The 14,668-nt window shown below is 43.2% G+C and overlaps 1 protein-coding gene across 1 annotated transcript in view; it reads right to left on the bottom strand.

The window, feature by feature from the left end:
- The window catches only part of SORCS3 (sortilin related VPS10 domain containing receptor 3), a 310,251-nt gene that overhangs the window by 42,822 nt on the left and 252,761 nt on the right, over positions 1-14,668 (bottom strand). Inside the window, exon 14 of the mRNA XM_075026339.1 lies at positions 12,236-12,343. Within this exon, the coding sequence (XP_074882440.1) occupies positions 12,236-12,343 (108 nt within the window). The remainder of the gene's footprint in view (positions 1-12,235; positions 12,344-14,668) is intronic.

The following is a 14,668-nucleotide window of genomic DNA, read 5'->3' as shown; positions in this document are numbered from 1 at the left end:
TGTTTCATTTAGGAAAGCCTGAAACCAACCTTGGTTTTTTTTTCCCCCCTTTTATTGTAAAAGAAAAATGCTTGCAGAGGAAGTGTCTTAGCAAGCAAAAAATCACCAACAGTAAAATCACCCAAATCAGTAAATGCTTCAGTTGGCCTGAATCTGTGCTTTTTTTGTGGGAATGTAGAGGGAGAAAGTCAAGCAAGATACCATTTGATCTGAGTTAAAATCCCTCTTTATTTACATCTGTGCCTCTAACAGGTAGTGCTAGAAGCAGTTATTTAAAGGGCGAACCCAAGAAGTGCTATGAAGCACAACTTGGAAGAAGCACCTCCTGGTAAGGAAACAAGTGTGTGTTTATTTTCTGGTCCCCTGGAGGATATGAAGTTCTCTCACCAAAACCAGGGGGAGCCCCAGATCTGGTCAATCACAGCTACAGGAGCACTGAGTGGTTAATCCACCACAACCGAACGTGCTCATTCTCTCTTTGATGTCCAGCAAAGAAAAGCACATGTTGCTACTGCTGCAATTTTAATAGCTAGCCAGGTATCCAAGGTGAACCTCCCTTCCCAGCAAATATCACCAATGTGGTTTCATGAGCCGAGCTCTATGGCATAGCAAAGACCGGAGAGTTCCTCTCTACAAACAGTTTGGATAGATATCAGATGGATTGACTCATAGTCACTCAGGGTAGGTCCACACAGCATCAGTTTGGACTTGTCAGTGCAAAAGTCAAGGACCAGAGCTATTCAAATTTGGCTAGTCTGCTCTCACGAACTCTAAAGCCATTTAACTTTTGACATGCTGTGTAGATGTGGACCTGAGCAGTTGCCAGGTAAAGCCTGCATATGTTTAAGCTCTGCATTTCCATTCCTGTGGCTCTTGGCAAGCTTGGAGAATAAAGCTCTTCTGCAAGACCTGTTCTGACACTTACACAACCAGCACTAGGATGGAGCTAAGAAGCCTAGCCAGATCTGAGTTGGGGTTTGCTGTCAGTTATTGTACTTTATACCACAGTGCTCCGTGCTCCAGAAGAACTGATTAGTTCAGCATCAGCATGGCATGAATATATGGAGGCAACACAAACCAGTTGCTGCCATTTTGTCTGATCCAGAGTGCTGGGTAACAGACCAGAGATGGGGGGATGGCCTAGCAGAAAGAGTCAAGATCCAGCCAAACATTTTAGTTCTAGCTGAGAATTGACTATGTCCCTGTACAAGGTTCTCTCACTTCCATAACTGCCTCGATTTGGTTTGGATTTTTCTCCCCACTAGCCAGGCTACGCTGGTCCTACATTACCTGAGAAAATGGTGAGCCTATGCTAGAGAGCCTGGCTCAGTGCACACACTTACAGAAGGACTTGGTACATAAATGTACCTCCATCACTTGTTGACATTTATAGCTTTTGAGACAATAAAAGAAAATGCTGACAATTTCACATAAAAAAGAGGGCCTGTTACAAAATCTGGATCTGAAGCCATCTCTCTGTAAGAAAGAAGCAGTAAAGCAAGACTAGCCCTATGTGCAGGCTGAGCTTTTAGGGCCAAACCCAAACAAGCAGCAATGGAACAGTTGCAAATTGTGCTGGCGGGGTTAGGTTTTATGAATGGGGAGTGAGAGATGAGCTATTTCACCATGAATTAAACATAAACCATGACTTTAGAGAAAACCAAATGGGCTGTGTAACCTCCCGCTTGTTTTTTATTAGGATTTAGATGGAATTAACATTAAAGAAGGTCACTAGTTACATGGAAATTGGATGGAAAGGGACTGAGACAACAAAGTAGAATCTAACAGAAAGAGACACAGATCAGCAACTAGGGAGAGTGGAAGAGGGAGAGGGAGAGTTATACTGTCTCATGACTGGCAAGATGATGCAGGGAGCAAGAGACTGGAAACAAAGGAAACATAAAAGATGAAAGATGACACTGGAAAGGCAGGCAATTGCCAACAAAAAACACTGTCTAATTTTTTTCCTAAACAATAAATACTGTCTTTAGGATCCACTTTGGAGCTTTTAATTCAGTTGCTTTTGGCTGATCTGTTAACTAGAACAGTAGCCTGAGGGCAACTGGGTGATGATTCAGGGCTGCTGTACTTCTGTCTGTGGATAGAGAGCAAGAAAAATGGCATTTTTTTCTAGAAGAAAGAGATGCATTTTCTTCCAAATAAAATATACCATCCATTTGGATCAAGATTTTCAGCTGTTACAAATTAGTGTAATTCCCATAGATCATCTCAGATATAAGGCCTTGTTCTACTGCTACTATTCAGAGGGGAAAAAAACAACAGCAGTGAAACTACCAAGAATATACTGGCAGCAAACAGCAGCTTGCATGATGACAAATTTGTTCAAGAAAATCTTGGTCTGTATTGTTTCCCAAGGGGAAGGGTCAAACCAGAATTTCAGAGAATTTCTCATGCAGATGAAATCTGAAGGAATTGGTTTCTTTCCACTTCCAAGTGAAACTGAATGTCAGGACATGGAGATTTTCCACAGAAGAGAAATTAAAAGTGTTGGCCAGATTCACTGACTAGCAATCCATATTGACCTGGTCATGGAAAGCTGCACCACTGCCAGATTCCAGGTCAGGAGGGACAGAGGAGATGGGCAGGGGAAGAGTTTCTGTTAATACAGAGAAAAATCAAAATCTTGCAATAAAAATCCTGCAGTACAATCATGGCAGACCCTTTTCCCTCAGCTTTGGAAAACAGTCTTGGGATGATTATTCATCAGCTCAATGGGCACTTCCTTTAAAGTGCCAGTAGAAGAGGAAAACCACTGCAAATGACATGGTACAGCATGATCTTTTAGTTAGCACAGTAATGCCAAGTGCAATTAGTAAGTGATCTGCAGAACATATAATTACAAAGCAGCCCTACAGTTTGGGCTCGATTTCTCCATTAGCTGCACAAATGCTGTACAAGGCAATGGGGAAGACAGGGATTTTTTTAATTTTTTTTTTTTTTTTTTAAATGCAAAGTGCTATCAAAATAAGAACTTATTGAATGATAAACCAAACCTTTTGAAATCTGGTCTCTAAAAAATTTATTGCCAATGTTCCCAAACCACTTTACATGACAATTGCTTCAAAAGAAATCCCAGCAACATGAAAGGGAGTGTGAGACACCTGGGAAGGGGGTTGGGAAAGGACATTAATTTTTAATGCTGTTTTTCAGAAGCATTCTCTCTCTTCTTCGAAGCACTCAAAGACAACCATTTTCTGATGGCTTTGAAACTTGAAGATGCTGCCTCCTTCTTCTAGAAAAGATACTGGCAGGTATCAGCAATCTGAGTGTTTCCTCCACTAATGGGTCTGTGGTCGCAACAGAGGCAGGTGCTGCCCCTTTGCCAGAAGCTAGGTAACACAGCATGTTCAGTCATTTCAATCTTTCATCCTATGAATCAGAGGATTTCCAACTCGAGATGTCTAACACAAACGTGGAAGCCACTGCTCAGAACATGTAAGCTCTGAACACATGACAGGGACAGTCTGTGGTGGAGCAGGGTGATGAGCTTTGCCTGGCACAGGGTATCAGAGAGAAGGCAGCTCAGAAGAGGGGATGAGATCTGTACCTGGCTGGAAAACAGCATGGCCAGGTGGCTGACCAGTTACAGTGGGGAAATTTTCACATGTTTGGGTCAAAGGGATCAAGAAACATGGAAACCATATACAATGACCATATAAGGACAAGCTCTCCTTGGGAATAAAGGCTTGTTGCACTACCTGAACTATGTAAGATTCCTCAGACTATAGTATGGCTCCTCTGGAGAGTTGCTCTCCACCACTCACCGCAGCCCAATGATGAAAAATCTTTTAGAGTGAACTCTGCAGCCAACCCAGCGCTGAGCCTTCCCTGCTTCCAGAAAAACTGGTGTGCTGTACCACCCTCTGCTCCATGCAGGATCGGGGCCAGGCTGAGCTGAAAAGGTGCTGAAGCCATATGGTTTCTCAGTCCCCTGAGGGCTGGTGGGATCAGGGCACCAGAATATTTCATGACTTGCTCTAACGGAAAGGTGAAAGACTGAGGAACATATATGTGCACCCCACACCAGGCCTGAGTGCTTTGTACAGCCCAGCCGCTAGCAGAAGGACAGCACAGGAACTATAACCCATCTGTCCTTACTTAAAAGCACAAGAAACAAAGCACGTTAGCCTCTAGATGAGAAAATCTGGATTGTATTGTCATCAGGCAAAACCTGTCCTTTTACTTAGGGACAAGAAAACATGTATCAGCCTGCTGCTCATTCTGGCTCCTTCTGCGGAGGGCTTTTTTTATTCACTTCAGTGAATAAAAGCCTCCAGTCAGCACACCTTTTTGTAGACCTCCTCCCTGCACATCCTTACCCCTCCATTCACCTTGTCTGAGCATTACAGACATGACTTAGCATCTCCGTCCCCCTAAGGAATGGGATAAGTCTGCACAGTGGGGTACTCATCTAGGACTCAGAAGACCTGATTCAATGCCAAGTTCTCCCCATGACAGCCTGCCGAGTGACTGACCACGGGCATGTCCCTTGTTCTGCCTCAATTTCCCTACATGCAGAATACAACTAAAGATGTAGATTTCTTTAGCATAATATTTTATCTACTGTCCATAAATAGCACTTGACAGCCATGAAAGTAATGTTTGCCCCAGAAAGCCAAAGATAGACAACACATGCCACAGAGCCCAGTGCCTTCACTATGTGTTATGGCTTCTGCCAGGAATCTTTTGAGTACATGGCGCAACTGCTGGGAACTGATCTCAGGTCACAGACATCCTCTTCCTAAGGCCCAATAAATCACACGATGCTGTCTCAGAAAGATTACTCTAAGCAGACATTCTCATCACCTGATTTGTCTATTCAGGTGCCACAGAAAGACCTCAGCTCATACTGCAAGTATCAGCAGCACAATCAATATTGTGCCTCTGTGGACTGTTTAGGTGAATTCATGCAGCGATCCAAAGGCTAAAGAATAGAGTACTCTTCTGGCAGGGAGGGAGATGGGAGGAGGAAGTGACACTGATTAATCTGTGATCGTTAATAATGTTTTTAAGTCTTGCAAATGAAGATAATGATATGGGTAATCAACTGTCTTACTCCAGGGTATAAACTGATCATCTGCTGGGATAAAATGGGAATTCCTATAACACACATTTTCTTGTCCATTGTAAAGTCACTTGATGGCATTAGCAGATTGATCATTTTCTTGCAAAGTCCCAGCTATTCATTATTTCCAGAAGGTTTTGAAATTAGATCAGATGATACAGGAATACAGCTCACTATAGCAAATGCCAATATCCTCTCAATCATTTTGGTTTCCTAACTTAATAATTATATTTGTAATTTTTGTTCTCAGATCAAGTTTAAATTTTACTTTTTTTTCTGTGTGCAGTCATTATTTTCACAGATTCATTTTAATTTCATGGATCCTATTCTGAAGAGTCCTTATGTAGGTTTACACACTGCAGTTTGCACAGCCCCATGAGTGAGGACAGTGCAATGAACTCAGAAGGACATATCAGAGCCTTGCAGTAAAATCCACAGCCAATAACAAAGATGGTCACACCAAAACCAGATATTGCAATAAAGAAAGGAAAATTGAAATGCGAGATAAAACCATAATGGGGACAACAATTAAAACCTATTGCTCCTTTCTAGGTATCTAATGGTACCTACACAACTTGGTTAAACCAGATTTTGAAATCTGCCCTACAATCTTTCAAAAACCCCGCAGTTTTGGTAGGCCTGAGAATATGCACAGGCTGGCTGGTCAGCCCTGGTTCCCAAAAGAAGTAAAGATAATTAAGGATAGAATCCTTCATCACAACAGCCACCACACATGATCCCTTCTGTTGTTTTCTGCTCTGGAAGCTGCAAGTTGGATTTAGCTTTCTACAGACCTCCGGCTAAATCTTTCCTCCAGATTCCCTCTTCAACAAATCTTCTGTTGAGCTCAGCAGCAGCAGAAGTTGCAGAAGAAAATCTGTCTTTTTTTCAGACAGCTTCTTTCTCTTTTTCTCAAGAAGTGAAAAGTCACCAGATCTATGGCAAGAGAGTTTGAAGGCCTCTGCTGGGCCACAGGAATTGAGGAACACTGTGTCTGTGTCTTTGTGCACGTTGGGCAAGAACCTCAATTCCTTCTAAGAAAAACAGTCTCTTGGTGTTTCTGCCATCCACTCACCTCTGGTCTGCTGAGATTGCTAGCTAGCAGGGATGCCAACTGTGGAGGGCAAAGGCTGGCCCAGCAGGGAGAAGACCAGCTCGTCTGACCACATCCCAGCAAAGGCACTACTTTCTATCACCTCTCTGGTTTTGCCTTACTTTTCTCAGCACAGCCACTCAGAGGTGGCAGATCTGTAGCTCCCTACCCCTATGCAAAGGGGCAGAATCTTTCAAGGACATTGTGTCAGCTTGTAATTTTCTTTCCTGTATCAGCTTTTAAATGTGACAGCAAGACTTGAGCAGAAGGCAGTGAATGTTGCCTTGCTTAAACAGGAAAGATGATAATCACCTTATCAGAAAGTGACAGGAAAATGACTCTTGGCTGCCATGTAATTTTGAACTCGGTGGGAGCTTGGACCTGGGAGCTATTGCCCCTCTCTCATACTCAGTCTGTTGAATCTCTGCTGAGTGCTAATCAGAATCTGTCCACATTGCCTTCATACCTGTACATACTTTGCTGATGTCTTCCACAAGTCAGTCAGTTCTTCAGATTAAGAGTTGACTCATGGAACTCTTGGCCAGATTCACTGACGATAATGTGACTGCTAAATTTTTAAAGGGGTTTAGGGGAAAACAAACTCAAAAAGTAGAAAAAAATCATGAATGTCTTAGAAATACGAAGAATACTATGTTTGGCTAAGTGCCTTATTTGCAAATCTCTGTAAATGAGAAAAGTGTACAAGGGAATGATAAATTTTTTTAATATGTATTTTTAGCACCCTTTACCTGCCACTGTTAGAGCATGAAACTGAGCTAGAGGGACCTCTAGTCTGACTCAGGATGGCCTGTGCTCGTAATGCTCTCTTTCTCACTTCAAACCTCTCCTGGCACTCATCTCACCTTTTCCCACAATTCTCAATTACTTATTCATTCTACCCCACTCTTCCATCACCCAGTGATGGATTGCCAGTAATTTTATGGGTCTCCTGGAAAAAAAATGCTCCCACTTCATCTCTGGTAAAGCTGCATGACCATGTAAATGAGAAGGTGTTAGAAAGGCCCAGGGCTCATAACCTGTTCATTTTCAACCAGGAACATTTTCTAACATACACATAGCCAAGGGCAGCAGTCACAGCAATGTTGGCAGACCAGCTTGTATTAAATCCTCTCAGTGAAAACGTTAATGCTCAATGATGCATACATGGATATATATATATATATGGATCATTAAGTATACATACATAGAAACACATATATATTTATATACACACATGTGGGTGTGTCTACATAAATATATATTTTTCAGCACAAACTTAATGATCCCCATCTATAAATGAGTGTCTGCACACACACACACACACATATAATGAGTCTGCTAAAATGGCAGCAAAGCTCTGCAGGGCTGTGAAGCAAAAAGGTTTATTTCTCTTTATGTAGGTTTGGAGAGTTGCTTAGCACAGGAGATGAAGTGGCAGGGGTAACAATTATGAGTCAGAGCTGGAACAATATAAAGCCCTTCTCTGATTTGAATGGTACACACTAGCACATCTCTCGAGCAAATACTGCTTCTGTTTGGAAATATCACAATTGACTGGAAGGGGAATACAATCTGATTCCTTTCCCTTGGTGGACAACCTCAAGCAAGTAACATGCTGCGCCTATGGCTTGTCAACACAGAAATGTTATATCTGACCCATCAGAACGTGAAATCATTAAAAGGTACACTAGTTGGCAGTGAGGGCTACAGGACAGAAGTTAGAAAATTGTAGATTTCAAAAAGACTAGTGCTTTCCAGGCACTCACTGGGTTTCCTAAGAACATGCCTAACCCATTGCCATTAGGCATTTGAGTTATTTTCCTAAAGGACCCTTTGTTTTCTGCAGCTGCTTTCCTCACACCTGCACCAAATGCTGCAATGTGCTTTGGTACACATCTCGCGAAGTGCTGTGACACTAAGGGAGCTGAACTGACCATCTTGTCAGATGAGATGAATGTCAAAACAACAGCAAAAGGAACTGCAGAAGTGGATGATCAGCCAGGAATGGAGGAAGGGAGAGTGGATTCATCTTGGTTAGGCAGTAGCTCCAAGTTAGACCAGCTCACAGTCTTGTGGTACTTCCCCGTGTGTCACAAAACTACATTCTTAGCAGAGCCCACTCAGCTATGCTTGTAAGGAAATAATTCATTCTTGCACCCTTATAGCCGTATGAAATAACAAAATCATAGAATAATTTCAGTTGGAACAGACCTCTGCAAGACATCTTGCCCAATTCCCCACTAAAAGCAGCTCCCACTTCAAAGTACACTAAGATATTCAGAATCATATAGTGCCCCTACATGCAAATCTACAGATTTTACCATACTGGTAAGTTCCTTAGGACTGTCTTAGGGCATGTATACACAGCACAAAGCACAGAGGGTCCAAAAAGCCTAGGATGCTCATACAATCCAGACAGATACTGCAACTGCTCACATAACAGCCAGGAAGTGGTATGAAATTCTGTGCTAAAACTATTGCTGCTTCCTACAGCCCCGAGAGCCCCTCACAGGATGTGCCACAAAATGAAGGTTGGGAATAATAGTCATTCTACTGATCTACTGATTTTAATAAGATAGTATAATAATAATATTGTTAATAATGCAATATGTTAATAACAGTTGGAGTATAATGACTATTTAATACACATTCCCCTCAGAATATTATTTTTTGAAGTAGTTGAACACAGACCACTTTGATGCAAATCAATGGAAGAAATTTTCCCTAACAGGAATCAGACAAGACTACTAGATGAAATATTTTGCATTTTCCAGGATGAAAAACAAATCTTAAAAAGGCACTAACCTACCCAGTTTGGCAGTACACAAATATGAGCACAGTCTTGGTCTCTCTGCCTCAGCCCTGCTTCTACTCTAAGAGCTCCCACTGATCCCATCATCAGCTGCGGGATGCTAATCCCAAACCATTGTGCTCCTCTCATCAGCTTCTTGAAATCATTGGGATTTCTACTCACAAACACAAATTCCATGTACCTCTAACCACCATGTGTTGTCTTGTTTCAGAGTATGGCCAGTAGCAATAGAAAGGCATTGATTTCTTCTCAGCCAAAGCTTCCACAAGCTCTGCATGATCCTACAGTGCCCTTATACATGAGTTCACTAAAATTCTCATTGTGAGAAATACTTAAGTGATCTGCATAGAAATGGTTTTCATACAGGCTTTATAAATGGGCTCTTTCCTCCTCAGTTCCTTTAACGCTTTGGGTAGGAATTTCTCTAAACATTTATGGCAAGTTTCATGTGAAATTTCTTTGTACGGCTTTTACAGACTATTAAGAACAATTTTAAAAATTGCTAATGATGACAGTAATAATAAAAACAATGCCAATAACAATAGCAATAATAATAATAATATGCCTGCAAAGATTTCAGAAGAAAATGTCAGCTCTTAACAAAGCTGATACACAATGTTCAGCAAGATAACTCACTTCCTACATTCTCCATCAGAAGACTACAGAGATATAAGTAACAATAACCTTAGATTTAAAATGCATCTTTCATCTCAAAAGAAAACTACATTGATTTATAAAGTAAATGGGCTAAATCCACAGCTAGTTGAAACTGATTAGCTCCATTGATTTCAATGAAGGTGCTGATGTGCAGATTTATTTAAGCTCAGATCTGTCTCTGCACGTGTGTGTGTCTGCATGTGTGTGTTGTTGGACAGTGATACACATTCTGCATTGCACAAAGAATTTCACAGAAAAACACCATATTAACCAACACAGAAAGTGACACATTATTGCTGCATTTAGAGAAAAATGCATGGAGTGAACAGAACGCAGGCTCTAATCTTTAGGTGGGGATTGGTGTATATTTCCCCAACAGGATGCTCACAGAAGTCTTGTGAAAAGGCTCACAGGTATATCTCATACTGTTGTGTTTTGCTCTTTGCAAAAACAGGGACAATATTTGCAGATAGCAAGGCAGCAGATGCACAGATATATTCTTCTACACAAACAAGTATTCCACTTTTATGAAGAAAAATCCAAAGTCAAGGCATGGGTTTGTAGTAAAGGAAAAACTAGCAACCCTACCAGAATTGATACCACCTCTACTCCAATAAAATCTCAACAGCTGTCTGTGACATAGACACAGAGGCTGCCTCATTCTGCCCCAGCATTGTTTGGGAAACAAACTCAAGAGTGCCACTCCTATGCTTTGTAGGCATAAAGGATAACCATAATTACTTAGCCTGGCCTTGCTAGGACACTTTAGCACAGGAGATATAGATGGACTATACAGGAGCTGGCTACACCTTCCTGATCCTGCTAAGACTACAGCACAAACACACTTCTGTCATGGCATAGATGGCAAAGAAGCCAGCTCAAATGACCCTTTGTCAGAAGAGGATTTTCCCCCAGCCCCTTTCTTGCAGCTAAGGTGATCTCAACTGCAAGTACAGACCACTCCTCACCAGGTAGTCACTTTTGTTTGTGTAAGACTGATGTAGGTCTGGTTTTTGAAAGGCATACCAACACAATTCACGCAACCCAGTTGGAATACGTTCAAATCACTAGCAGAAATGCCTAAGACACACAACAGTTATCTGATCCAAGCTCCCTCAGAAAGTGATGACAAGCATACCCAGCAGTCTACTCTCAGTCTGTCACTACCTGTGACACCAGCAATGAGATCCACCTACACATTTCTGCCACGTAAGTAGGCAGATGGACTGAAGCCTAGAAGAAAATATACTGGGCCTGAATCTCATTTCTCTTACAAGTAGTGAAAATCTGCAGGAACTTCAGGTGCAGAAAGCAGGAAAAGCAAACCAACTGCAGTGTGAAATTTAGGTATATCTCCTGCGCCAAGCTGGAGTGCTGCAACAGTGTCTGATGTTATTAACCAAAGGCACTCCTTCATGCCACTGCAAATATGCTTCGCAGGTGTGCCTCAGTCTAATGCATCTTAGCCACCTTGCTTTCTGATCCGTTTCAGAAAGCTGTTCCAGCCAGCTCAGAGAAAATACAGGTAAGAAGGCATCTCTGCAGGCAATGAAGGCTGTGCATCTAGTCCTTGCTTTGTTCAGAATCCCAGAGCAGAATGCTCTGATCTGCTTTGTGCAAGACGTTGGATGACTCTGAAAATGCCTTTGAACTTAAAAAGTTTTCTCTCTTCCCTGGTTGTTAAACACAGATCTTGGCCTATTCTTGGGCCAATATTACTCCACCAATTCAACCAGCCCTACTCAGTGCTTCAGCACTCCTGGGTCCTCCAGGAAGGTCCAAGCACCTTCAATGCCAGCCCAGGCTCTTCACTCCATGGTATGGGTGAATCATAGCATACTATGCCCCAGACCAGGAAGGTTATTCTGAACTCAGCTCTGCATATGCACACTGAGAACACCTGTAACTTGAGCTCAAACCAGATGTACAGCACAGAACGTGGATAGCAAGCAATGACGTTTGTGGATATTCATACCCAGCAGCAATCTCAAAAGACAGTCAAGCTGCACAACTGGAGCAAGCACTGAACTGACATTAGGTGCAACCACACAGATCTCTGGCCCCTGGGCCATCAGATCCAAGGAACACAATCTCAGCAGTATCTATGAGAAGGGACCTCAGGATATCACTAGTCCAAGCTCTTACTCCAAGACAGACTGTCACCAACTATAGATCAGGGCAGATGTGTCTTCATCGAGCCAAGGCTTGAAAACTTCCGGGGATGGTGACACCACAACTTCTCTGTAACTTGATCAGGGCTACACTGCTCCCCAGAGAAGTGGATTTAGCTACTGTCCTATCTGAACTTCCAAGCTACACCTTGGGACCATCTCTCCTTGTTATACCCCCTGCCACTACCGGGAAGAGTTTGGCTCCATCATCTGTTTGCCACATGATGCACGGACACCTCACCTGGGTCTGTGACCATCAGCAAAAACCACAAAACAGCACCACGCCTTCATGCAACACTACATGTGTAGCTACACAATGCTGTGCTGCACATCATGAGGCTCACCATGCACTTGGAGATCTCCATGCACCCCTTCTGCCATCACATTTTTAAAAAGTTAAGAGCTGCTATACTTACGTCATTATCTGGGTCTCTATGCCAGGGTCTACAAGGGATCCATCCACAAAAAGTGGTGTTGATGTGAAACTGTATCTACTCCAGGATCTTCCCTCATCAAAACTCACCCTGGGACAGAAGCAGACAAGATTTATACACATAAAAAGACTTACTCTAGAACAACTGCAGTAATTAAATGTTGGCTAAGGTCTGCAAGCTCCAGCAGCTAGATTTATAGACGAGCACCAATCTTTGCCATTTCCCAGCCCACTAATTCATGCTCTTGGTGTACTTTGAAAGATCAAAGCCTTAGAAAGCATAAACACTGGCAACAAGGACATGGATGTACTTGATCCAGCTGTACATCAGATCTCAAGAGATCAAGGAGCATTGCCAAGTCCTGTTTCTGGATCTGCAATAGCACCTGGCATGAGGCATCACACAGAGCATAAGCAGTCCTTAGCCTGAATGCATGAAAATTGCTGTCAACACTATGGGATGTTTCGACCCACGTGTGTATCAATGCCATATGGCATAAGCTACAATCTCTCTGGCCCTAGTGATACTTCTCTGCATGCCATCTCAGAGGTTGTCTCCATTTTTACAGAGAGGTGAAGGACGGAGGCCAAACTGAGCCACAGTCAGTGGTTAGTCTGGGTGCTCTTTGCCTGTTACAGTTGTAAAGCAAAGTTGTATGCTGGTTAAAATTAAAGCATTTCCCTTCTTAGAAGCTGAGAGTGTTCACACTGTCAGTGACAAGCCAGAGTAATTCAGTGGCTTTTGATCATGTGTCCCTCCCCACAACTACCATGCGCCTTACTTTCTGTTTTTATCCCAAAGCACGTGTATCCCAACCCAGCTGACAGGGTCTTGGTTGAATTAAAGTGAGCACAACAGACTTTTAGATTAGCAGAGGAGGGTTAGAAAACCCTGCTCTCAGCTACACCCCGGCAACCTCTCCGTGTCTGCCAACTGCAAAGAAACAAGTGAATGAACAGTCTCACTGACCACACCAGCAGACAGGCTGGGTCAGGACCCTGGTGGCCTCTGCCTTAGCGCCCCTAAACCAGCCTCCCCCCACCCCATCCGTGGCCCGGGAGCCCCGCTGACACCACAGGAGCGCGAGGCTCCAGCTCTGCCGCAGCCCTGCCCGGCCACGGCCCTGGCTCGCAGGCTGACGTCCCAGCCTGGCCTCGGCCCGTCCTGGCCTGTGCCCACAACAGCACAGAGAACAGCCAGAGAAGGGTGCACACACCGAGCTGCTACTGCAGCAGGGAAGACGGGCAACCTGCAGGCTGTCAGCATCCAGATCCCAGAGCTGCTGCCCATGAACAGTTCTGAAAGCAACCAAGTTTCTCTCTGCCCCCAGACTCTCCACACAAACACTCCCGTACAATTTCTGCCCAGAATTTCAGCTCCAAATCACACCAGCAAGGGAAGAACAAACAGAGAAGCGCAGAGGTTTATTGGCTATAAAATTATTTAATCCTCTACCAGAAGGGTCATCGCAGAGCTCTCTGTAATTCTGCAAGGTACCTGGGCTGTGGAGGCTGACAGATTACTCTTGATGGACATTACCAAAGAGACAATCATGGCACAAACAACTTCTTTGAATAGCAGGAAACATTTCTTATTTTAAAGTGAGCTTAAAAACGTTTGCCTTATTTTCCAAGTGAGGAAAGCTGGGGGGGATGCGTGTGTGTGCACGCACACATACATCTGAGCACCTGGATTTGTCTGAGAGGGTCTTGCTGGAAACTGAATCCTCCCCACTCCAAGTAGGTAGCATCAGGGACACTATCTGAGATGCCGCCAAAGGATCAGGAGGCCAGTGTAATATGTATTACAAACAATGGGTTACACCAGCCTCAGATCTCTAGTGTGGAAAGCCAAGGCTTTCAGTCACCATTCCCTAAGTATCTGCCTCCCACAGCACCGAGCAAAACACCTTCACCTGACTCACAATGCACATCTGCCAGAATAGGAAGCTGACTATAGGCCAAAGACTGAAAGCTGGGAGTACAACAGCATACAAAAAGCTTATCTGCCCTAAATCTATTTATTTAAATGTATGTATCTACCCATACACCTGTGCATTTGTATGCTGTTCTACTTGCATGCTTATCTATCTAAATAGCATTTCAATTTCTGGGGAACAGCATGCTTCATTAGCTTAGCTAAAGTTCTCTTGGCTTTTCAATTATCCGCCCCTCTTTTCTCCAGGATGAAACTTATTGTACAATGTCTCAGCCTGAGAACTAATAGATATACATGTACCCTTTAATCTATTCCACTCCTGCCCATAAAACAGGTGCCTACTGAGGCAATATGAAGCAAATTCCAAAGCCCCTAAGGGTACAATTTTGGAGGAAACCTGTTGGAGCTTATTGATAACAGCTCTAAATCACTACTCATTTAATAGAGCAGGTGGGGCACTCATAGTAGTGCACATGC

Source organism: Buteo buteo, chromosome 4 (assembly GCF_964188355.1).
Source record: "Buteo buteo chromosome 4, bButBut1.hap1.1, whole genome shotgun sequence".
Lineage (NCBI taxonomy): Eukaryota > Metazoa > Chordata > Aves > Accipitriformes > Accipitridae > Buteo > Buteo buteo.
The sequence above is the reverse complement of the archived record's forward strand: the minus strand, read 5'-3'. Positions and strand labels throughout refer to the sequence as shown.